At 43.1% G+C, this 23,967-nt stretch overlaps 2 protein-coding genes across 2 annotated transcripts in view; both read left to right on the top strand.

The window, feature by feature from the left end:
* The first annotated feature begins 56 nt into the window (after window positions 1-56).
* lt (vacuolar protein sorting-associated protein light) lies at window positions 57-3,213 on the top strand. The gene is made up of 2 exons (XM_028311778.1): window positions 57-623; window positions 820-3,213. Exons 1-2 carry the CDS (start codon window positions 188-190, stop codon window positions 2,937-2,939), a joined length of 2,556 nt encoding a protein of 851 aa, XP_028167579.1. The 5' UTR covers window positions 57-187; the 3' UTR covers window positions 2,940-3,213.
* Window positions 3,214-5,590: 2,377 nt separating this feature from the next.
* The window catches only part of raptor (regulatory associated protein of MTOR complex 1), a 31,914-nt gene continuing 13,537 nt past the window's right edge, over window positions 5,591-23,967 (top strand). The window contains exons 1-18 of the mRNA XM_028311795.1: window positions 5,591-5,958; window positions 6,455-6,557; window positions 6,906-7,027; window positions 11,630-11,749; window positions 12,508-12,654; window positions 13,555-13,790; window positions 14,624-14,806; window positions 16,579-16,778; window positions 17,486-17,727; window positions 18,275-18,349; window positions 18,426-18,506; window positions 18,662-18,838; window positions 19,409-19,565; window positions 20,035-20,113; window positions 20,197-20,318; window positions 22,485-22,597; window positions 23,447-23,588; window positions 23,783-23,890. Coding sequence (XP_028167596.1) covers window positions 5,776-5,958; window positions 6,455-6,557; window positions 6,906-7,027; window positions 11,630-11,749; window positions 12,508-12,654; window positions 13,555-13,790; window positions 14,624-14,806; window positions 16,579-16,778; window positions 17,486-17,727; window positions 18,275-18,349; window positions 18,426-18,506; window positions 18,662-18,838; window positions 19,409-19,565; window positions 20,035-20,113; window positions 20,197-20,318; window positions 22,485-22,597; window positions 23,447-23,588; window positions 23,783-23,890 — 2,590 coding nt within the window. The 5' untranslated portion in view covers window positions 5,591-5,775. The remainder of the gene's footprint in view (window positions 5,959-6,454; window positions 6,558-6,905; window positions 7,028-11,629; window positions 11,750-12,507; window positions 12,655-13,554; window positions 13,791-14,623; window positions 14,807-16,578; window positions 16,779-17,485; window positions 17,728-18,274; window positions 18,350-18,425; window positions 18,507-18,661; window positions 18,839-19,408; window positions 19,566-20,034; window positions 20,114-20,196; window positions 20,319-22,484; window positions 22,598-23,446; window positions 23,589-23,782; window positions 23,891-23,967) is intronic.

Below are 23,967 nucleotides of genomic sequence, written 5' to 3'. Positions count from 1 at the left end.
TATTTTGAACTTTGTATATTTCTTAGCCTGTTGTTGCCAATATATTAAAACAAAATGTCAAAGTCATCAAAATAAATAGGAACAAAAAGGAAAAAGTGATACATTTATTTTGTATTTTGTGTTTATTAGACGTAAAATGCAGTGTTCTCGATTTCGTTAATTGCGTTAATGTGATATAGCAAAAACTATGGCCCTCAATGTAGAAAGTTGTGATAGCCTGCCTCCTGATGAGGAGCCCAAACTCAAATACGATAGAATGGGCAACGATGTTCAGAATATCCTCATGAAAGATGCCGTGAGCTGTATCTGTGTGCACACGAAGTTTATTTGCCTGGGCACCCAGTGGGGGGTGATTCACTTGCTGGACCACGAAGGTAACACAGTGCCCATCTCCCAGGACGGGAAGGACATGGAGCTGCAGGCTCACGCGATCGCCGTCAACAAGATCTCCGTGGACGTGAACGGGGACTACATCGCGAGCTGCTCCGACGACGGCAAAGTGCTCGTCTACGGCCTGTACTCCAACGACAACACTCACAGCCTGTCACTGAGCAGGGTAGTGAAGTCTGTGGCCCTAGACCCCTATTACTTCAAGTCTGGATCTGGGCGAAGGTTCCTGACAGGTATTGTTATATTACATAGTACCTAATTTAACAGCACTATAGTTTTCAAAATTCTAATAGACAAGATATTTTCGTACTAAATATTATTTGTACAATATTTTACTGTTACTCATTATGACACATAAGGTAATTGTTAATTTTTATTTAATTTCCTTGTTACTACGTCGTCTTAATATGAAAATGTTGTTATTTTCAGGTGACAATAAGTTGACACTGTATGAGAAGACCTTTTTGAATCGCCTAAGAAGTACAGTCCTGTGTGAATGTGAAGGATACGTCCAGGCCATGGCCTGGCACGACCGGTTCGTTGCCTGGGCCAGTGAAGTCGGAGTAAGAGTTTACGATCTGGTGGCAAGGTGTTCTCTTGGCCTTATTCAATGGGAAAAAAGCCCAAATAGGTCCATTGAAGATTACCGATGTAACCTCCTTTGGTCAGCTCCCAAAACATTAATGATTGGCTGGGTAGACACCATTAGAATATGTGTTATAAGAAAAAGAAGTCAGTTGGAACTGCAAACAAGAGATGTGACGGAATATCTTGTGGATCCAGTACACACATTTCAGACTGACTACTTCATTAGTGGCCTGGGACCACTGGATGACCAACTTGTATTACTAGGAGTGCCAAAAGAATGTGACCCCAAAACCAAAAAAGCCCAAAGACCTGTATTATCAGTAGCAGATTACAGAGACTGTGAGTTTTGTGAAGTATCCACTGATAGTTTGAACATACGAGGCTATGAAGAATATTCCTGCAATGACTATTACTTAGATATGCTCATTGAAGAAAACAGGTTCTTTATTGTCTCACCAAAAGACATAGTGATTGCCAGCCCATATGACATTGATGACAGGGTGAACTGGCTGACTGAGCACGGCAGGTTTGAGAAAGCTATCACAGTTCTAGAAGAAGTTGGTGGGAAGACTTCCAAGCACTCAGTGGTCAAGGTTGGTGAGCAATACCTGGACCACTTACTATCTGAGCATTTGTTTGAAGAAGCTGCCATATTGTGTGCTAGAATTTGCAAGTCAGATAAATCGCTTTGGGAATCTCAATTGATGAAGTTTGCAGAAGTCAATCAACTTAGAACCATCAGTCCTTATGTGCCCAAGAACCCAGAGCAAGCTTTGAGTAAACACATCTATGAACTCATATTCTATGAATATTTGAAAGTGGATCCCCCTGGATTCCTTAAACTGGTTAAAGAATGGAATCCAGAACTGTATAATACCAGTGTGATAATCAAGACTGTACTTGACCATATACTGTGGTTGAAAGAAACAAATGCTCCAGAGTCTGACAAAAATATTTATTTAGAAGCTTTAGCTTTACTTTACTGCTATCAGAAGAAGTATGACAAAGCACTGAACACATACCTTAAACTGCAACACAAAGATGTATTCACATTGATAACCAAACACAATATGTATGATGTTATCCATGATAAAATCCTTGATTTGATGACTCTAGACTGTGATAAAGCCATTTCCGTTCTCCTGGACAAGACCGTCGTGTCGCTGCAGCTGCAGGTGCCGGTGGAGGTGGTGGAGCGGCAGCTGGACAGCCACGACATGTTCCTCTACAAGTACTTGGACGCCTACAGCAAGATTGAGCCCAACGGGAGGTATCATGGGAAATTAGTGAGGCTGTATGCTAAATATGCAAGAAATAAACTTTTGCCATTCTTGAAATGCAGCGACAGTTATCCGATACAAGAGGCACTAGATGTTTGTCAGAGTAACAATTTTTATCCAGAAATGGTTTTCCTTCTGGGTCGTATTGGGAATACGAGAGAAGCTTTGCAAATAATAATAGAGCAGTTGAATGATATAAACCAGGCCATAAACTTCTGTCAAGAGCATAATGATAAGGAGCTGTGGACTGATCTTATCAAACAAACGGTGAACAAGCCAGAATATGTTACATTACTCTTAAAGAGGATAGGAAATTATGTTGACCCTAGAATGCTAATACAAAATATACAGCCGGGGTGTGAAATAAAAGACTTAAAGGAGTCCCTTGCGAAAATGATGTGTGACTACCATCTTCAACTCTCAGTACAGGACGCTTGCAAGATTATTACCCTGAGAAATTACTTTGACTTGCATGAAAAGTTGATCATAGGCCAACAGAGAGGTATATCTGTCACAGATGACTTCTTGTGCTGCGTGTGTCAAGGCCGTATCATCATAAAAGACTTGTCGAATGCTTCCGACTTGAAGGTGTATAATTGCCGACATTCGTTCCACATAGAGTGCCTCCCTGACGGTGTGCAGTGCAACACTTGCACTGTGTGCAGTGCCGTCAAAATGTGACACTTTCTAGCAATATTTTATAAAGCTCAACTCATCATTGTATGCATAGAATTAGATAGTAACTGTATATAATTCTAAACAATATTTTTCCATGTAAACAATAAATACCTATACATAATATAATAAGCAATGTTAATATTCTATTCTGTATGTATTAATCAGCAGCCAATTATTATTGTTCTTTTTAATGTTATCACTTTGTGGTGCTTTTGTAATGAAGTGGCTTGTATTATTTTCCTGGTAATATCATTAAAACCCTATAATAATTTACATAGCTATCGTTTTTATCTGCCCTTTATTTACATACTCGTTACATTTAATGAGAAATAGAGTTATCTACTAATGAATAAATTATCAAATTGTATTGCCATATCTATACCCAGCTCCTGGCCCAAAGGAGGAAGTGGGTGTGCGGTGATCAAGAGTGTTAATTATTCGCGGGTTAGCTCTTATTGTTTTAATTAATTCATGATAGTCCAGTAGAATTAGCTTTTAATTCGGAAATAATTCCTACAAAAGATTTTATTGTTTTAATGGCTTCATTGGTTGCCCATTAAGACTCTCCTAAGTTTTCGATTTCGACGGAGTTGTGCTTAAGTGGTGGGGGCCCCCGAAAGGGGCATATTTTCGGTTTTCCGGTTATACCGCGTAAAGGACTTACCCTATCAAAAAGTGGTCTTCATGACGGTTGAAGGGCACTTAATCCTGCATTGAATAAGACCAAATTCATATGTTTTGGACAAACCGTTCTCGCGCTAAAGTTCGGCAAAGTAGAAAATATACGTATAATTAATGACCCTCTCCATGTCCAATGGTTTGTTACCCACAGGCTTCCAAGTCTTGAAAAGGGCCACCTCAACCAGTGTAACCCTATCAAGGCTTACGAGCTTGATGCGCCTATCCTTGTTCGTCCCAGCCGTTCCTTAACTGCGGTTGCTGCACCTCTTCCTGGCACTCACCTGAACGACTCTGTGTTACCTACTGTGGCTGCCCCTCTTCCTTGTATCCTCCTGCATGACTACGTTGCCTAGCCGTATGCCTGGTCTAAGGTTCTACGCCAAAAATCAACAACAACAAGTTCATATTAAAACGCTGAAGAGTTTTTTGTTTGTTTGTTTGAACGCGCTAATCTTAAGAATTACTAGTTTGATTGAAATCATTATTTTTGTGTTGAATAGCTCATACATTGAGGAAGGCTATAGGATATATACAATCACTCTACGACTAATAGAGGCGAAGCAGTAAAGAAAAATGTTGCAAGCACGGGAAATAGTATTTAAACTATTTTCACTCGTACGAAGTTGATTTTGTGGCGTCAAACCTTGGACCAGGCATATGGCTAAGCAATGAAATGGTACAGGAGGGTACAAGGAAGAGGGGCAGCCACATTAGGTAACACAGAGTCGTTCAGGAGAGTGCCAGGAAGAGGTGCAGCAACCGCAGTTAAGGGACGGCTGGGACGAACAAGGATAAGCGAATCAAACTCGTGAGCCTTGTTAGGGTTACACTGGTTAAGGCGACCCTTTACAAGGCTTGGAAGCATGTGGGAACAAGCCATTGGACGTGGAGAGGGTCATTAATTATACGTATATTTTCTACTATGCCGAACTTTAGCGCGAGAACGGTTTGTCCAAAACATATGAATTTGGTCTTATTCAATGCAAGATTAAGTGCCCTTTAACCGTCATGAAGACCACTTTTCGATAGGGTAAGTCCTTTACGCGGTATAACCGGAAAACCGAAAAAGCGCCCCTTTCGGGGGCTCCCACCACTTAAGCACAACTCCGTCGAAGTCAGAGAGCGTTATTTCTGCTCTCTGGTCGAAGTCGAAAACTTAGGAGAGTCTTAATGGGCAACCAATGAAGCCATTAAAGCAAAAAATCTTTTGTAGGAATTATTTCCGATTTAATCAATTTTTGTGTTTAATTCTACTGGCCTATGAAGCATATTTTTGATTTCAATTACCGAATGTATTACTCTATTTATCTAATGAGTAGGAATAACTTGTGGGAATAAAGGCAGTTTCAGACTAGCTTTAAATGCGGCGATATTCCTCCAGTCGGTTTATTCCCGTTGTCGCCACTCCTTAAAATTATAAGGGTTCCTTGTCAGGACTACGGAACCCTAAAATTACTCGTATCGTACCTACTCAAATCAAGAGTGTCGGGATTTCGGGAATAAACCCTTACTCTACAGTAGCGCCAACTGGTGAGCGCTAGGTAAAACGATAGCCTTCAGTCCGAGTCTAGTGCTCATAGTTTATTTATTCCATATTAAATTAAAATTTGGTGGAGGAGAGAGAGAATGTAGGTAGTAGATGAAAATGAAAAAAATCTTGCAGCAGTTCATACTATGGTTCATACAGTGCAGCTCATTCGTGGTGCAGCAGCGGTATCTTTTTTTTTTTTTTTCTATATAGGTTTTACGGCTTTGGATACATATCCATACGGCCAAAGCAGCGGTATCCAATGCAACCATAGACAAAATTTATATAATGTGTTCCTTTACACACATTGTTATTTTTCGAAGCAAAACAATCGGCTGAAAATCAATTTCGGTATTAAAAGAATATTATTTATTGATATGATTTTAAACCGGATATTTCTTAAAATATTTTTTCTGTATTTGTTTCTCAAAACCACTTATTCCAAAATGATAACACATAACATATAATGCATGAAATGAAACTTAATTTATTGTTTATTCCCATGTGGTGTTGAAAAATGGACGCGCACATGATTTCGTATTTTACGAGGTTTTAAAAATGTTTTCGTGTTGTGTCCTGAAACGTTGAACAAGAGAAACTGACTACTTTGTGAGAAAGTGTAGAGAGAAAATGACAGACATGCCTCCTTATCTTGCCGTAAAAGATGAGGAGAAGAACAGTGGACAAAGTGACAGTGAATCTTCTTCGGACGTAGATGACTGGGATTTGCCCCTGAGTTTCGATAAACCCCGGCATCTTGAGGTGATAAAAGGAGCCGAGCGCGTGGAGCACTCGTGGAGGGTGAAAGAAAAGGTGAGAGGCTATCGCGGAGCTCGAAAACGGGCGAAGCCGTAACTGCGTATCGGGCGGTGTGATGAAAACAAACGCACATGGGTGGAATTTTTTACGATATTTTATAGCTGTTACCATACAAAAACAAAAAAATTATGTAAAATTTCATGCCCAATAATATATTGTAAAAGTATTGTGTATCTATACCTTCTTTTTCGTTTACGAGATTCAGTCGCACGTCACACGATTTATTTTGATTGTCATTGCTGTATCAACAATAATTTTAGAGATAAATATCTGTAGCAAAATATTGGTGAATGGTGAAGTAATGTTTGTTGTAAAAACTTCACCAGTAAAAAATTGTATTTTTACTTATGTTTTTTTATAGGTGTGGTAACTATCTCAACTAATTTGAATTCAATTAGATTATTAGATCGTAACTTACAAAGTTTAATAAAGCCAAAAAACACCTAATTCTAAAATGTAACTTATAAGTTAATACAAGGTCTCATTTCAGTACAAGACACACTGTGTGGCACTAGTTCTGTGCCTGAATGTGGGAGTAGATCCCCCAGACATCGTGAAGACGCAGCCATGTGCCCGGCTCGAGTGTTGGATAGGTAAGCTTGAATTACCTGCCTTTGGCTTTGCCTTGTCTTTTTTGGTAAGAAAAATTAATATGGAAGAATACCATCAGCAATTAAAAATTTTGTACTTCTATTCTCTATTCTTACTATTTTATGACAGTTCTTAGTGCTGAAATCAGAAATATTTATTTGCTTTTACATGGTTTTACAAGATAATAATTGGCATGTCCACATGTTGACTTAATTAGTCGTGCAAATATTGAAAAAAAAAAATGTAGTAAGTACAAAAGAGCAATAACAACTGACACTGCTACCATTAATGAAAATGGTTAAACATCTTAAAGTTTACTTGTTTCAACAATATTCTGCGGTTTTGAACAGACCCCAACTCACTTTCACCGAGCAAAGCGTTGGAGAGCATCGGGCACTCGCTGCAGCTGCAGTACGAGCGTTGGCAGCCGCGCGCCCGCTACAAGCAGTCCCTCGACCCCACCAGTGACGAGGTGGGTGATGACATTTTTTGATATGTTAACTATACATTGTCTTGTTATTAGGCAATTTTTACATAGCACCGGGTACCGTCGTCTTATGCATACGTCCTGCGCCAGAACGCAGTGCCGTGTGATAATCGCCTTATTGTAGGTAGGTATATGTGTACTTTTGCAACAAAAATGTGCAGACTGATATTCTATTTAATGTATAATACTTTTTTATTTACAGTTTTACATACATACATACATGCAGTTGTAATTGACTGATTTTGTCTTCTCATATTCTCTCTTAACATAAATTACTTACATTGTAAAATACTACTTATTAGTTACTTTTTCATTTTCATACTTTACGGTCAAAGAACATCTTTAAGTAATTATGGTATCAATTAAAACTTGGAATGAGCGACTAGTCACGACGACAGGCTGTGGCCGACAATTTCAATATTTTGGATTTCGCGACTTTGACGTCAAGTGTGCGCCTAAAGTTCAAAGTGAAAAGATGAATAAGTTAATTAGTGGTGGACATGCATTAATGCTTAATTTTTTTTTTTTTTTTTTTTTTCCCCCTTTTTATATCTGCAATCGACTTAGGTCATAATCAGATGTTTTGTCTTGCTTTTTTGTTTGTGTTCATGAGGAGGGGTATTCCAGTAAATTCTCTCCCTCGGTTTTTACTAATTCACGTAGCAATCTAGTCCAGCCTTCCAATATTCAGTCCAAGCCACTAGCATCTTTGGTCCAACTGTAATATTTGCCATCTTTTCAGTCTTGTGGTGGTCTTGTGGGTTTGTTCCACAATTTCTCTAGCAAGTTGGTTTGTGTGATGTTTTAGCCTTTCCTTATATTTGGTACAGTATTTGCTCACCTCCTCCCTGACTGTCGGCATCTCCAAGTACTCGTGTATCTCTACATTTCTAGCGAACCATGGTGAATTTGAGATTGCCCTCAGTGTTTTATTCTGAAACCTTTGGAGGATTTCAAGGTTGGAATTACTGGCAGATCCCCAGAGTTGAATCCCATAAGTCCATATAGGCTTTATTATGCATTTATAGACCAGCATTTTGTTGTTTAAACTGAGGGATGATTGTCTCCCAATCAGCCAGTAGAACTTCTTAAATTGTAAATCTGCTTCTTTTCTCTTTGTTTTTATATGGGTTGCCCAGGTTAACCTCCGGTCTAGATGGAGTCCCAGGTATCTTACACAATTTTCTGTAGGCAGTTGTTGCCCCCGTAACGTTACAGCTGGGCAGTCTCCTTTGCGGAGTGTGAACGTTATTTGTAGAGATTTAGTAACATTTGGCTTTATTCTCCACTTTTCCAGCCATTCGTCAATTTCATACAGGTGATTTTGTAGTTTTTCTGATGCCAAAGCCGGATCTTTATGACTTGCAAGACATGCGGTGTCATCTGCATATGTCGCTGTTACTACATCTGTATTGCATGGTAGGTCCGCTGTGTATATAGAATATAGCACAGGACCGAGCACAGATCCCTGTGGCACAGACGCCCCAATATCATACAGAACGGATACTTCTTCGCCAAATTTAACTTGGAACTTTCTGTCTTGTAGGTAGGACTTAAGCACCATATAATATGAATTAGGTAGAAAACTTTTTAGCTTATACAAAAGACCTTTGTGCCAAACCCTATCGAATGCCTGCTGGATGTCCAGGAACACCGCAGCACAGTATTCTTTCTGCTCCAGTGATTGTCTTATCTTGTTCACTATACGATGTACTTGTTCCACTGTGCTATGTCGCTCCCTGAACCCAAATTGGTGATCTGGTATTATGGCTTCTTCTTCTAATATTGGTTTAAGTCTTTGCAAGAATATTTTCTCAAATAACTTTGATAGTACTGGCAAAAGACTAATTGGCCTATATGAGCTCGGATCTGTGGGCACCTTTCCAGGTTTCAGCAACATGCATATTTGAGAGACGCCCCACAATCTAGGAAAGTATTGTATTCTCATTATGGCATTGAACAGCATAGTCAGGAAGACGACTGGTTTTCTGGGTAGATGTTTAAGGATTTCACCAGTGATTAAGTCAAATCCTGGAGCCTTTTTGTTGCTCAACATTCTTATTGCTCTTTGTAGTTCTCTTGGTGTTATAAGTTTTATAGGTGGTGATAGCTGCTGATCGCTCTCGAGATATTCATTTACCTCCTTTTCGAAATCACTCCTTGTTGAAGAGTTTGGTACAAACACTTGACTTAAATGTTGAGCAAAGATCTCGGCTTTCTCTTTAGGAGTTTTGGCCCAAGCTCCCGACTGAGCTCTCAATGGTGGTACTGATTGTTGTGGTCTCTTGAACTGCTTTGTGAATTTCCATAAAGAGTAATCATCACACCTTTTAGCAGATAAAGATGACAGTTTCTGTTCAAATGTATAGTTCTCATTCTCTGTTATCATTTCCCTCAGTTCTTTAGCTGCTTTTTCATAGAGTCTTCTATCATACGAATGTCTGCTCAGCTGCCAGACTCTTCTAAGTCTTCTTTTCTCCACAAGTTTTTCTCGTATTTGCAGAGGTATGTTAGTAGTTTTACTTATGGTTTTCAATTGTGGTGTACATCGCCATGCAACTTCCTGTATTAGGTTGGTTATATAGAATGTTGCATCATCTATGTCAGCTTCAGTTTTTAATTTTATTTTCAATTCTGTTTCCGCCTCCAAATAATCGGCAAATAGCACCCAATCGGTTCTGTGGTTATAAAGTCTTGTCTGTGTTTCTCTGTATATTATTGTTCTGCTCAGGGTGCATATTATAGGCGAGTGATCAGAGGTTGTGTCCCAGCAGCTTTCAATGTCTAGATAGTTGTCGGAAAAGCCCTTTATGATGAAAAAGTCCAACAGATCAGGAATCTTATTCGGATCTGATGGCCAGTAGGTAGGCTCACCAGTAGATAATGATGATATTCCGAGGTTGTCCATACATCTCTTCAGCTCCCTGCCTCGGGTGGTTGTCAATCGTGACCCCCAGTGTGTGTGTTTACTGTTCCAGTCTCCTCCACAGATGAATCTATTTCCAAGATCTTTAAAATATTCTCTGAATATTTCCTCCTTAGTATTGAACCGTGGTGGACAATAAACCGCACTTACATTTATGCAACCATTCTTATCCTCCAGTGTGATTGTAGTAGCTTGTAGGTAATCCTCCATGACCCTACTATGAATGTGATGTTTGATGTGATTTTTAATTAAGATTGCTGTCCCTCCATGACAGGTGCCATCCGGGTGGTTGGTACAGTGCACTTCATAATTTTGTAGTTTAAACATTTTTTTATCATTAAGGTGTGTTTCAGAGATTAACATAATATCTATTTTGTTCGTTTCTAATATTATTTTTAGATCGTTTTTAACTGGAGCTAGTCCATTTGCATTCCATGCTCCAATACGAATAGAAGTCATTTCGTCTTGCTGACTAGTGTAGTTATGAGGTTTATTAGGGTCCCCATTTGTTGTAACAGTAAGTCAATTTTTAGAGCTTGTCTATTAATTGTTTCTAGTAGAGTGATCTCATACTCACTATGTGTTTGGTTACTGGTTTGACCCGATTGGGTTATATGAGGATTTTGATTTCCTGTTATGTTGTAGGTGCCTGAACCTCGTGGTTTATTACCATTCTTCAATACTTCACTATAGGAATGTGTATATTTATCTGTGATATTTGATTCGCTTTGGTCTCGTGTTAGGGGTACCCAGTTTTCTCCACCAATGGTGTTTGTGACAGTNTTTATTTGTTGTAACACACTTTTTTTTAATGATTTTACACACACATTATGTATAGTTGCTATTGAAATTCAATTCAATATCGAAATAAAGTTAGTTAGTCAAGAAACACACTAAGTGACAAAACAACATAAGATAAAGATGACTAGCGTTTCAAATAGTTCCCTGCGTCAGAGTGATGTGTGCCGCAGCGATGCAAAAAGCAAAGAGCTCAGTATAAACACTACCCTCAAAAGGGTTACACTGATTTTCAGCTTTTGNCTATATTGCTATATTAATGCTTAATGAGCATAAATTAGGAGCAGGCGCGGCCGACCGCGCCGCGGGCTGACCTTGGCGCGGCGCAGACGAGCTACTTATCGCGAATTCGCACTCTTATTTGGGATAGGGCTATCTGACACGCTGACTAAAGTGACTGATGGAAGTTGGGTCTACTTCTGAATATTTGAGATAGATAACAGGTGTTTTCGGTTTAGATGTATTAATTACGATAGTGGCCATGACAGTGTTTCAATATTATAAGTTTTTGAGGAATATTTCTCCTACTTATAATATGAAAGTTTGTGAGAATGAATGATATTATTAATTTATACATACAAACACAACTTTTAACATTGACTATAACAATATCCGGTGTAGTTTGACAGATTCTTGACATTTGCTCGAAGTTAAAGTAAGATGGTGCAAGCCAGCCTTAACCTTTTATTTTCGCAGTTTAACTGACGAATTATGACGTACTGTCTGACTATGGAAATTGAAAAAGTGTGCTTGCACAGAGTTTGCATGTTAGATTGTCATTCCAAAATGGAAAACACTTCGCTTTTGAAAAACACTTTCTTTTCCCAACAGTGTTTTTAAAAGGTTATTCATGTTGTTGGCAGGTGAAGAAGCTATGCTGCTCGCTGCGGCGCAACGCCAAGGACGAGCGGGTGCTATTCCACTACAACGGCCACGGCGTGCCCAAGCCCACCGTGCAGGGCGAGATATGGGTCTTCAACCGGGTGAGCCTGCCCTCCTATAGGCCCTTTTCACACGTCCCGGTTGCCGGCTAACCGGCGCCGGGTATCCGGTGGTGAAGTGTATGGGCATGGTACGTAGCTTTCACATGTTCCGGCGTAATTAATCCGGCATGCCCATACATTTCACGACCGGGTACCCGGCGCCGGTTAGCCGGTTACTTGTTGTTCTAGTGTGCCAAATAAATGTATTTTCTTTCTTTCTTTCTTAATCACGTGTCCATAATATCGGATAATGTATTTTCGCTATCATGAAGGCCCGGTTTCCACCAAGACGAAGGAAACCAGGCCTGTGAATGCGCTTGAACTGCGACGCGAAAAGGCAAAACATGGTTTGATGAGCTATCGACTTTACAAGTAATAAAATAATTTTCAACTGTGAGGATTAAATGCCTTGTCATTAAACTTTGGTAGGTACAACGTAGTTTAGTTACGGACCTTCAATTTCAATTCGCCTTCAAATTAAGACGCGTGAGAAAGCGATAGGAAGAGGAAGAACTTACTAGTATTCAATTTCTAGAAGCGCAACTTTGTTGCAAGCGCGCCGCAGTGCTGCCACTGCAGCGTTTCCTCACGCGTCAATTTGAAGGCGCCCTTGTGCACACTTGTTTCGTATATTTGCTTTACTACTTTGCTGCGCACTGCTCGCAGTGCCTGTTTGTTATAATGGGGAAGACCTTTTGTATTTGTACCACGCTTGAACCATACGCGCGGGCTGTAACAGTGTTGTTGTTGTTGGGCAGGCCTACACGCAGTACATCCCGCTGTCGATGTACGACCTGCAGACGTGGATGGGCGCGCCGTCGCTGTACGTTTACGACTGCGCCAACGCCGGCGTCATCGTCGACAACTTCAAGCAGTTCGCCGACCAGCACGAGCGCGAGTATGAGGTCAGTTACTACTATTATAACAAATCACTAAAGTTATTTAACGTGTTTTGTATACTCGGTTATTACTATTCTGCTTTAATTATGATATTGGTTATTAATAGATACATAGACAACATAGATTTTTTAACAAATAACTTCATTACTTCGTGCTCTTGAGATTTAGAATCGGACATATTAAAAACAATCAATGTATTCTCATACCCAAATATACAATTTACCTAGATGGTGAAATAATGGTCCGCAAAGCATTATATTTTCTCGCGCAGATCACGTGAGAGAACGCTAAAACAGCGTTTTTCACCATTAGTACCGTCAACAAGTAATTACGAAATTACAGTGCGTTGAAGATTCGCGTGATGTCATAACGTGCTACACTTTTAAGCACACCTTGACGTCACGGGCCTCGTCTTTTAAACTTTCTTGCTTTTTTTACCCAAGAAACATCCTCATTCTAATGAGGGTTTTCGCGAATGATAGATCCGCTAGATGGCGGGACGTGGATGTGGGGTCTGACTGCTGCGTGATTGGTGGATTTCGATATATCTGTCAATGTCATGTCAAAAATAACCAATCATGCAGCATTTGGACCTCGCGTCTACGTAATGCCATCGGGCGGATTTTCCATTCGCGAAAACCCTCATTAACTTACGTCAACACAAACAATAAGTAATAATAATTGTATCTTACCTTACCAATGTCACCTTTTGTAAACATTATGGAAGCAATAAACTATTGAGTATGTTCATGAAAACACTTGGTAAATTTCAAATTGCGTATATTGACACATTGGACACACGTTAATTAATTGTAAAACAATTTTGGGGTGGAGGTGTGCAATCCGTCCGATTCTCTCCAATAGAATGTCAAAAAGGAACGAATGAAGCTTCGTTTCTCCGGCAGGCGGCGCTGAGTTCGCGCGGCGCAGGCGAGGGCCCGGCGCCGGCGCCGGTGTCGTACCGCAACTGCATCCAGCTGGGCGCGTGCGCGGCGGGCCAGAGCCTGCCCATGAACCCCGAGCTGCCCGCCGACCTGTTCACGGCGTGCCTCACCACGCCCGTCAAGATGGCCATGAAGTGGTTCGTGCTGCGCACGCGCACGCGCGTCACGCCGCACATCGTCAACGAGCTCATCGACAAGTGAGAAACACCAGCGTTATTCAACCGGCTCCAGACGGTTATCCTGTAATGTAATGGAAATAGTATGGACAGCACTTTACAAGTAATGCTCGACCCTCGTAGTGCCGTCCACATGTAGAATTCGTGTTACATTACACGACACATTCCATTACGCGGCACACCTGTCTAAACCCGGTTGAATACAGTTTACAGCTCGCAACGAACTCTACAACCTTGTTTTTCTAAATAAATAAATAAACAAAGCACGACCGATCCTAAAGAGCGTTTAGGTACGGTCCATCGAGTAGTTCATGTAGGATGCCCAGTGCCCACACTACATTTGCCGAGGCTTTTCGGTCTTTCAATAGTTAAAACCAGCTGCCACTTAGAACATTCTACATTTTTAAGATGACTCAAAAACAACAAATTAACAGAATCCATAGGTCATCAAACTAATTTTATTTTTGCAAGTGGTCTTTTAAATACATTTTACAAGTCCCAGTATTAACCCTCACACTGCTTCGGGACTTAAAATGGTCCAGCCCTAAGAAGAAGTAGCGCTAAAAACTTAGGATGGATAGTGGATAGGGTAGGAAAAGTAGGGTACTTTCTTCTTTAGGCACTAAACAATGCGTAATTTAAGTGTAGATCATTCATCATCATGTTCACGTATTTGGTCAGGATCCCCGGGCAACCCACCACCACCCATGGCCATGCCAACCTTGCGGTTATAACTGGCCGAATCACGGGAGATGCGCGCGGAACTGCGTCTGCCGTAGCAGGTTGCACTCTGCCGCGCGCAACGCTTGACTCCCTACAAATTCTTTGATCTATTTCCTTGTCCCTATGCGCAGGATCCCCGGGCAGGTGACGGACCGGCGCACGATGCTGGGCGAGCTGAACTGGATCTTCACGGCCATCACCGACACCATCGCCTGGAGCTCGCTGCCCGCCGAGCTGTTCCAGCAGCTGTTCCGCGCCGACCTGCTCACCGCCAGCCTGTGCCGCAACTTCCTGCTCGCCGACCGCGTCATGAGGTATGCGAGCAGATACCATCACCCACACCATCGCCTGGAGCTCGCTGCCCGCCGAGCTGTTCCAGCAGCTGTTCCGCGCCGACCTGCTCACCGCCAGCCTGTGCCGCAACTTCCTGCTCGCCGACCGCGTCATGAGGTATGCGAGCAGATACCATCACCCACACCATCGCCTGGAGCTCGCTGCCCGCCGAGCTGTTCCAGCAGCTGTTCCGCGCCGACCTGCTCACCGCCAGCCTGTGCCGCAACTTCCTGCTCGCCGACCGCGTCATGAGGTATGCGAGCAGATACCATCACCCACACCATCGCCTGGAGCTCGCTGCCCGCCGAGCTGTTCCAGCAGCTGTTCCGCGCCGACCTGCTCACCGCCAGCCTGTGCCGCAACTTCCTGCTCGCCGACCGCGTCATGAGGTATGCGAGCAGATGTCATGACCTACACAAGCCTGCTACTCGACTTCTCTGGACAGCTATTCTTAACTGTGACTAATTCGAGTTTTGCACCTAACGGCCGGTTCACACATGTCTCTGTTTTACTGTTCAGTTTTATCGTGTACGTTTTTTTTCGTCGATGGCGTATGTAGTTGTATGAGCGACTTACACATGACACAGTATTCTGTATACAGTAATACATACAAAAAACGTACACGATAAATCGGAACAGTAAAACGGAGACATGTGTGAACCGGCCGTAAAAAGTCATCTCTCGAAGTACGCTTGTGTACATTCATTTTGCTATACACGCAATGTGCCCGGAATGTTCGATATTTATATGCACCTCTGACGAACATCGTATGAATTCGTATGCCTATTGAGACATAGGATGTTCGTCACATTCAGCGCCTAAAGCTCTGCACATTGGTACAGAGCTTCAGAAGCTGAATGTGTCAAAAAGTCTGCATTGAATTCGCGCGCGAACTAACAGTGATGCTGCGTGTCTAAAAATAATTATGTCTTGTATAGCCTGACCAGGAACATAAAAACCCTCGCCATGTTGCGGAAAACTAATGGTACTAATTTCTTTTAATGGCAACAGTAACTGAAAACTTCATTGACATGTCACCTTGCATGTCAGTCTATTGTTGTCAAAGTGTAAACAAAACTTTATTTTAAATGTTTGCAATTGATTTTGTGAATAAAATTGCTAAAATATTTTTATAGTCGTGAAAGAAAAGTGGTTCACGATGTGTTAATGTATTTGTCGAAGAGAAATACTAAGCATTCGGACAATATTTTCATTGAATAATGCTTCCGACAAAGGTTGTCAAATTGACTGACATGTTTATCGTATAGTACAGTCCACTATGAAAATTAGCTGTAGTCTGTTTCAACTACCTATTTTAATGTTTTTGTCACTTTCTTAGCTTTGAATTTTATGGAATTGGGAAAGAAGTACCGAGTTTGAAGCGTTCATGAGCAGACATTGCAGTTGAATATTCAAGTTCTGAATTTGATTATTGATGAATAATAAAATAAATCCTACTAGCTCGATTGATGGTTTCATTTAATTTATTTAAACCAGGTTTCCTTCAATAATATTTTTCGTTAATTTATGAAAATATCAAATTAGCCCGTAATCCTGAATCCTGGTACATAAATTTAGCCTATTAATTTAACACATGTACGACTGTACTCAGTGTTGCACTATCAAATGCAATTGAAGCGCCTCTATGCCAGGGTTTTTATGTTCCTGGTCAGGCTATACACGCAGTATCATTGCTAGGCGCGTGGGGGCATCGAGTTTGCGCCTATGCTAGTTATATGGTTGTCGTGCGCAGGTCGTACAACTGCACACCAGTGTCGATGCCGGCGCTGCCGTCGCTGGCGCGGCACCCGCTGTGGGCGGCGTGGGAGCACACGCTGGACCTGGCGCTGGCGCAGCTGCCGGCGCTGCTGGACGAGCGCGCGCCCGCCGACTACCGCCACTCGCCCTTCTTCCGCGACCAGCTCACCGCCTTCCAGGTGTGGCTGGAGCTCGGTGAGTGCGCGTGACGTCACACCTGCAGGCCCGCCGGCCCCGCTGTGGGCGGCGTGGGAGCACACGCTGACACACAAATCTGAAACGCATCTAGTCTCGCTGACGTTTGAAGTCACTAAAACACCCTTCTGTGCCACTCCCATTCATACCTCAGGCACTAAGTTATGCGGTAGACTTGGGTCCAGATTGCGCTAATTTTTATTGTCTCCAATACATTTGCGCTTTATTTCATTGTAACTGATGTGCAATTGATGAGGCTGCTACCAACCGGGCAACATGAAACGCCCAATGCTTTTGAGGCCTATGTTCAGCAGTGGACGGCCTATGGCTGAGATGATGATGATGTGCAATGCGACATCATTTATGCACTTTCCAATAAAAATCGGAACACCTTATCTTTGGAAATAAAATTAATAAAACGACAAATGTTCGTGAAGCGTTTGACTTGCGTTTGGAATTAAGCTGCTTTCTGTCAGCTTTTACGCAAAAACGCAATTGCGCGCCGCTTACGTTACAGCTTCGTTTGAACTAGCTATAAAAAAAATTATTGGGATTTTTCAAACAGCTGATCTTCGTTCGTTATTCAGTCGCGTTGCACCTGAAAATTTATACCGCAATCTGTAAAAGTGTAAATCTATATTAGCAACTAGTGCTGCGGCAAAATGTAGTGTAAACAATGAATTAAGGCAAGGGTTGGGATGTCGCAGGCTCGCCGTCGCGCAGCCCGCCGTCGCAGCTGCCGATGGTGCTGCAGGTGCTGCTGAGCACGCTGCACCGCGTGCGCGCGCTGCGCCTGCTGTGCCGCTTCCTGGCGCTGGGCGCGTGGGCGGCGCGCGCCGTGCTGGCCGTCGGCATCTTCCCCTACATGCTGAAGCTGCTGCAGGCCTCCGCGCACGACCTGCGCGCCTCCATGGTCTACATCTGGGCCAAGATCGTCGCCGTGGACCCGGTGCGTGCCGACACTACACTACCACACTACACTATGCTTCCTGGCGCTGGGCGCGTGGGCGGCGCGCGCCGTGCTGGCCGTCGGCATCTTCCCCTACATGCTGAAGCTGCTGCAGGCCTCCGCGCACGACCTGCGCGCCTCCATGGTCTACATCTGGGCCAAGATCGTCGCCGTGGACCCGGTGCGTGCCCGACACTACACCACACTACACAGTATCCATCCACTTGCCACACAACATTACGCAATCCCACATGTCAAAATAATTTGTCACGACAACGACTTGTATTACGTTAGGCGGTTATCACACTGCGCCGCGCTCCGTCGCGGAGCGCGTGATTTCATATAAAAAATCACGCGCGCGGACGCGTTGTCAGTGTGAAGTGCCGCGCGTGTTTTCTATACAAACTGAGGTACTTGCATACAATGATTAAATCTGTCGCCCCGCGCTCCGCGGCGGAGCGCGGCGCAGTGTGATAACCGCCTTACTTATGTAGACGCCACAACAATTTATCCTTATACCTAAAATAAATGAATAATTTGGTTGCAGAGCTGTCAGGTCGACCTGGTGAACGCGAAAGGTCACAAATACTTCTTGTCCGTGCTCGCGGATCCCACAGTCGACGTAAGTATACACCTTCACCGTAAAATGTAATTAATAAATTGTGTACATACTTATTTCAATTGTCTTTTGTTCGCAGAGCGAACACAGAACGCTAGCAGCTTATGTGCTCGCAGGGATCGTGGACAATTATCCCGCAGGACAAGAGGCAGCTTTACAGGTACATAGCACAACTTACGTCTTGCTATAGGGTGCAGAGTGGATATTATCCTCTTTTTTGTATGCTTTAATTTTAAGTCGTGTGCGTACTTTTTGTAACTCGTGTGCGTATTTCTGAAGTATTAACCCCCGTGTAAACAGTTTGTCTGCCCGCAGGGATCCATGATCTCAATCTGCCTGGAGCAGCTGACGGACTCGTCGCCGGCGCTGCGGCAGTGGGCGTGCATAGCGCTGGGCCGGCTGTGGCGCGCCTACGACGCGGCGCGCTGGGCCGGCGCGCGCGACCTCGCGCACGAGAAGCTGTACCCGCTGCTGCTCGACCACGCGCCCGAGGTGAGGCCCCTGTGGCAGCCCCGGCACTGCCGGCTGACGGACGCGGCGCCGGGCCGGCTGTGGCGCGCCTACGACGCGGCGCGCTGGGCCGGCGCGCGCGACCTCGCGCACGAGAAGCTGTACCCGCTGCTGCTCGACCACGCGCCCGAGGTGAGGCCCCTGTGGCAGCCCCGGCACTGCCGGCTGACGGACGCGGCGCCGGGCCGGCTGTGGCGCGCCTACGACGCGGCTCAAGACTTACTACGTAACAGACCACCGCCCTACGAGACGACAAATACGCGCCCAAGGTGCGTACAGATTACTGCGTGACAAATTCGTCATTGCCCCACAAGATGACGCGCCCGAGGTCACGAAGCGATTCCCATGCACGATGCACGATCGATGACGTGTCGCCGGTGTGAAAAAACGCAAAGGTCGGTTCGATGAAATAAAATACAAAAATTTTATTTTATGATTTCGTGTCCGTGTCGCATTCCTCTCACTTTGCTTTCGAACGCTCAGTAAGCGGCAGGTACTTACGAGCGATTGCCGGAAGCCTGGCGTGCCCCGCTAACCTTCGGCTCGTTGCAGGTGCGCGCGGCGTGCGCGTTCGCGCTGGGCTCGTTCGTGCTGTGGCACGGCGCGCGCACGGAGCACGGCAACGCGCTGGAGCAGCAGGTGGGCGTGCAGCTGGCCGCGCGCGCCGCCGCCGACGCCTCCGCGCTCGTGCGCATGGAGATATTAGCCGGTGAGTTATTATTCTGATTTTTTAAATTTGAAATGAAGAACTGTGCTTAAGTCGGCCGTTTGGTGTAGTGGTTCGAAACGGACTACTATTCCGGAGGTAGCGGGTTGGATTCCCGCACAGTACAAACATTTGTGTGCATGAACATATTTGTTTGTATTAGACTGGGTGTTTTCTATGTATAATAAGTATGAATTTACAAAAAAAAAAGTAAGTATATTTATATCCGTTATGTAGTACCCATAGTACAAGCTTTGCTTAGTTTGGGGCTAAAAGCGCAGTTTAAAATGTCCAAGGATATTTATTTATTTAATGTGTGTTTCATTGGACGTAGTTGCTAGCCAATGCGTCAAAAAATCTACGAAGATTTAGTGCTTGAAAAGAAAAAGTCGCTAGCGATAACGTTTGATGTAAACTCGCACTAAGCCCCCTGAACGGGAAGGCAGATTTTATAAATTATATTTTGTTACAGCCTTGCAGTGGTTGGTTCTCTCGTTCGAGCAGTATTTCATAGCTGTATATCTCCAGGAACGTGACAGAAGAAATTTCAAGTAAGATAATCTAAAAAGTTCGGATCTTATCGATACAGCTAATTATCCTGAATACGATTTTTTACTTTATTTGGTGTGTACAGCAAAGGCACCCGCCCGCGGCGGCCGGAGCGGACTATGGACTTGGATCGTGCCGTGGATGCTCTGGCACTGGGCACGCGCTCGCCGCGCTCCTCCGTGCCTGCGTGCGTGCTGCCCTCCATCGGTAAACATCACACAACTACTTTGTACAGACAGCGACAAATACACTCAACATCAAATAAACCGCACCTTCCGCGACGCGAACTTTAAAGATTTTCTTCTGACACAACCATAGTGCCCCAACAATATTGGTGTTATTTGAAAGCCCAATAAATATCCTTAAAGAAAAACACATTTAATTTCTAAATAAATGATTATCTTAAACCATAAATGTGACTTGAAAAGAGACCTCACTTTGGGCTCACCTCTGGGATCAATTAGACCAAATTTTATGGTTATAAAACCAAATAATGATCACACGTGTCCTCTTTAACAGATGGATACCGATTAATCCCAACTTAACAGTTTTACAGCCATAAAAGTTGGCTCAAGCGTAATAGCCTATTTTTTGAAGAAGTGACTGGATCCTTCTAAAGACACATTTTTGGGGTTAAAACCTTTCCTTTAATGAAATGAAGCTTAGAACTAGGCTTTTAAATGGTGCTAATATTGGTGGGAAGTGGGGATGCATACGTTTGTAAGTGCTTGTTGCGGGAGGTGCGATTTATTTGATGTTGAGTGTAGTTCGCGACACCCAAAGTGGCCAAAACCTTGACAACACAACCTTCCTTATTCCATTGTAAAAATGAGTGCTATTGACAACGCCACTCTTGTGGCGGAGTTTTGGGCTGACACTGTGTATAGCCTGACCAGGAACATAAAAACCCTGGCATAGAGGCGCATCAATTGCATTTGATAGTGCAACACTGAGTACAGTCGTACCTGTGTTAAATTAATAGGCTAACTTTATGTATCAGGATTCAGGATTACGGGCTAATTTAATATTGTCATAAATTAACGAAAACATATTATTATAGGAACCTGGTTTAAATAAATTAAATGAAACCATCAATCGAGCTAGTAGGATTTATTTTATTATTCATCAATAATCAAATTCAGAACTTAAATATTCAACTGCAATGTCTGCTCATGAACGCTTCAAACTCAGTACTTCTTTCCCAATTCCATAAAATTCAACACTTAGAAAGTGACAAAAAACTTTAAAATCGGTAGTTGAAACAAACCACAGCTAATTTTCATAGTGGACTGTACTATACGATAAACATGTCAGTCAATTTGACAACCTTTGTTGGAAACATTATTCAATGAAAATATTGTCCGAACCCTTGGTAGGTATTTCTCTTCGACAAATACTTTAACACATTGTGAACCACTTTTCTTTCACGACTATAAAAAGATTTTAGCAATTTCATGCACAAAATCAATTGCGCACATTTAAAATAAAGTTTGTTTACACTTTGACAGCAATAGACTGACATGCAAGGTGACATGTCAATGAAGTTTTTAGTTATTGTTGCCATTAAAAGAAATTAGTACCATTAGATTTCCGCAACATGGCGAGGGTTTTTATGTTCCTGGTCAGGCTATAAGTTTGTTGTCAACACGAAAAGAAGAAGATCGTAAAAATGACGTGTTGCGAACTTTTTGGCTACCTACTTTGGGTGTCACAAACTATTTGACGCTGACTGTACCTAATCTCACTCTCGCTCGCGTCAACTCGCAGTTCTGACAGGCCTGTTCATCTCCGCGAGTTTACATCGAAAACAAAACACGCACGATGGCCCACCTAAAGGATAATATTTGACAAGGCCTCACATACGAGCGAACATTGACTTACGCACGCGTATTCTTGTGTATGATGGAAGAAAATAAAGAAAATGGTGTACTAAATACTGTGCAGTATTTAACTGCCTAAATAATAATAATAACAACACGGAATGTACTTTTTTAAGTTGCCTCAAGACACTGAGAGATAAATAAGTAGTTAAAATTATTCATGATAATTCATGCTAAATCATGTATTTCCTCCGCCATTTTCCGCAGTTTGGCACCTCACGTCACATCATTTTACCGAAGTCAGCCCTATAGCTTCGGCGCAGTGCCGATCACTGACGTTTGTCAACAAAATGGTGCTTGCTCTTGAGACAGGCTAAATTACACTATATTGTTAATGACATTGAGCATACATTTTTTTAAATACCTTCGCGAAGTAAAACTTCTGTATGTAGTACTTATTATTATTCTGTGGTTCTGATCACATTTCTGTCTTCTCATGAAGTTCGACACCAAAGTGTTACTAAATTCGTTGTCCCTTGTCCCTCGTGCGCAGGCTTCGGGTCGGTGTACATGAAGCTGTGGAGCACGCTGTGCGCCATGTCGCGCGAGCCGCACCCGCAGGTGGGGCAGATGGCCGCCGACATCATCGCCTACATCGCCAACCAGGTCACACCCTCACTCTTTACAGCCTTACAGCCTCATCACATTGCGGAATTGATTACTGCATTCCGTAGATTATGATTTATTTCCAAACAAAATATAACTAAATAAATTAAATAATAAAAAGGGAACGATACAGCATACGCTTACGTAAAAACAAAGCCTTGACAACATAGCGAATGTCAGTGTTAATGAGTGGAAATGAGGGGTTTCGCGTATGAAAGATCCGCTAGATGGCGGGACGTGGATGTGGGATCTGACTGCTGCGTGATTGGTGGATTTTGACATATCTGTCAATGTCATGTCAAAATTAACCAATCATGCAGCATTTGGACCTTGCGTCTACGTATTGCCATCTGGCGGATTTTTCATACGCGAAAACCCTCATTGTATCTTTTATTGTATTTTGCCGTAAACTTTTATAGTTCTTACATTGTTCGTACTTTTTAAATACAGAAGAAGGCTCTGCGCGCGTGTATTTCGTAAGTCAGACCGATTCTGCCCTGTCAAAAATTGTTCTGGGATATTCTTGGCACGTTTTCGAGGTGCTTATGCCTTCTTCCTTCTTTGTTTTAATCTAAGGTGCATTCGTTCAACTCCGTTGATGTGTGGGTTGGTAATGTAATGAGGGCTATCGTTTTTATACTTAACAGTTGGCACCCCTGGCGATTGACAGGACCTTACTCTACAGTGGCGCCATCTTGATGAGTGCAAATGCGATAGTCCTCCTACCACTTTAGCGCTCACAAGTTGGCGCCACTGTCTTCGCGACTAGCAAGTGACAGGACCTTACTCTACAGTGGCGCCAACTGGTGAGCACTAAAACGATAGCCCTCATTGCGTATGGTTCCGCAGGCGGACACGGTGGGGCGCGAGGTGGAGTCCCCGCTGCGTAGCAGCAGCGGCGCGGGCAGCAGCGCGTCCCTGCCGCCGTCGCCCAACACGCGGCCCTCGCCGCTTGCGCATGCTAGCGATGTACGCACGCTGCCGCACCCAGGTACTTTCATTAGGCGGGCCGATTATTTTAATTTGTCAAGATAAAAAATCTCATGTTCATGTTTATGTAAGTAAAAATATGAGGTTAAAAAGTGATTATCCAACCAAATATCGTTAAAATTCAATATATAATTAAATTAATGTCAATTAAATTTAATTAAATGTCAATTTAATTTCAATTAAATTTTTGTGTAGGATCCCGGCGCGCCAAGACCGGCCTCCCACATACCATATCCGAAGATTCGGTCGCTCAGCGAGACCGCGAGTCCACTCGCGATCGCGATTCTACCTCGTCTAATTCTAGTGAGTATTTTTTTTCATTCAAATTACTTATCATTTTATGCACTCACACATTACTATAGTCTGGTCGCTGAGCACGT

The sequence above is a fragment of the Ostrinia furnacalis genome, unplaced genomic scaffold, assembly GCF_004193835.3.
Source record: "Ostrinia furnacalis isolate ACB-3 unplaced genomic scaffold, ASM419383v2 OfSCF3546, whole genome shotgun sequence".
NCBI lineage: Eukaryota > Metazoa > Arthropoda > Insecta > Lepidoptera > Crambidae > Ostrinia > Ostrinia furnacalis.
Note: the sequence above shows the minus strand (reverse complement) of the source record. Positions and strands in the feature narration are given on the sequence as shown.

What these genes read in the sequence shown, in the direction of transcription:
- lt (XM_028311778.1), top strand. Translation starts at nt 188, where the DNA reads ATGGCCCTCAATGTAGAAAGTTGTGATAGCCTGCCTCCTGATGAGGAG. An exon ending in TGGGCGAAGGTTCCTGACAG is followed by an intron (nt 624 to 819) that starts GTATTGTTATAT and finishes TGTTATTTTCAG; the next exon opens with GTGACAATAAGTTGACACTG.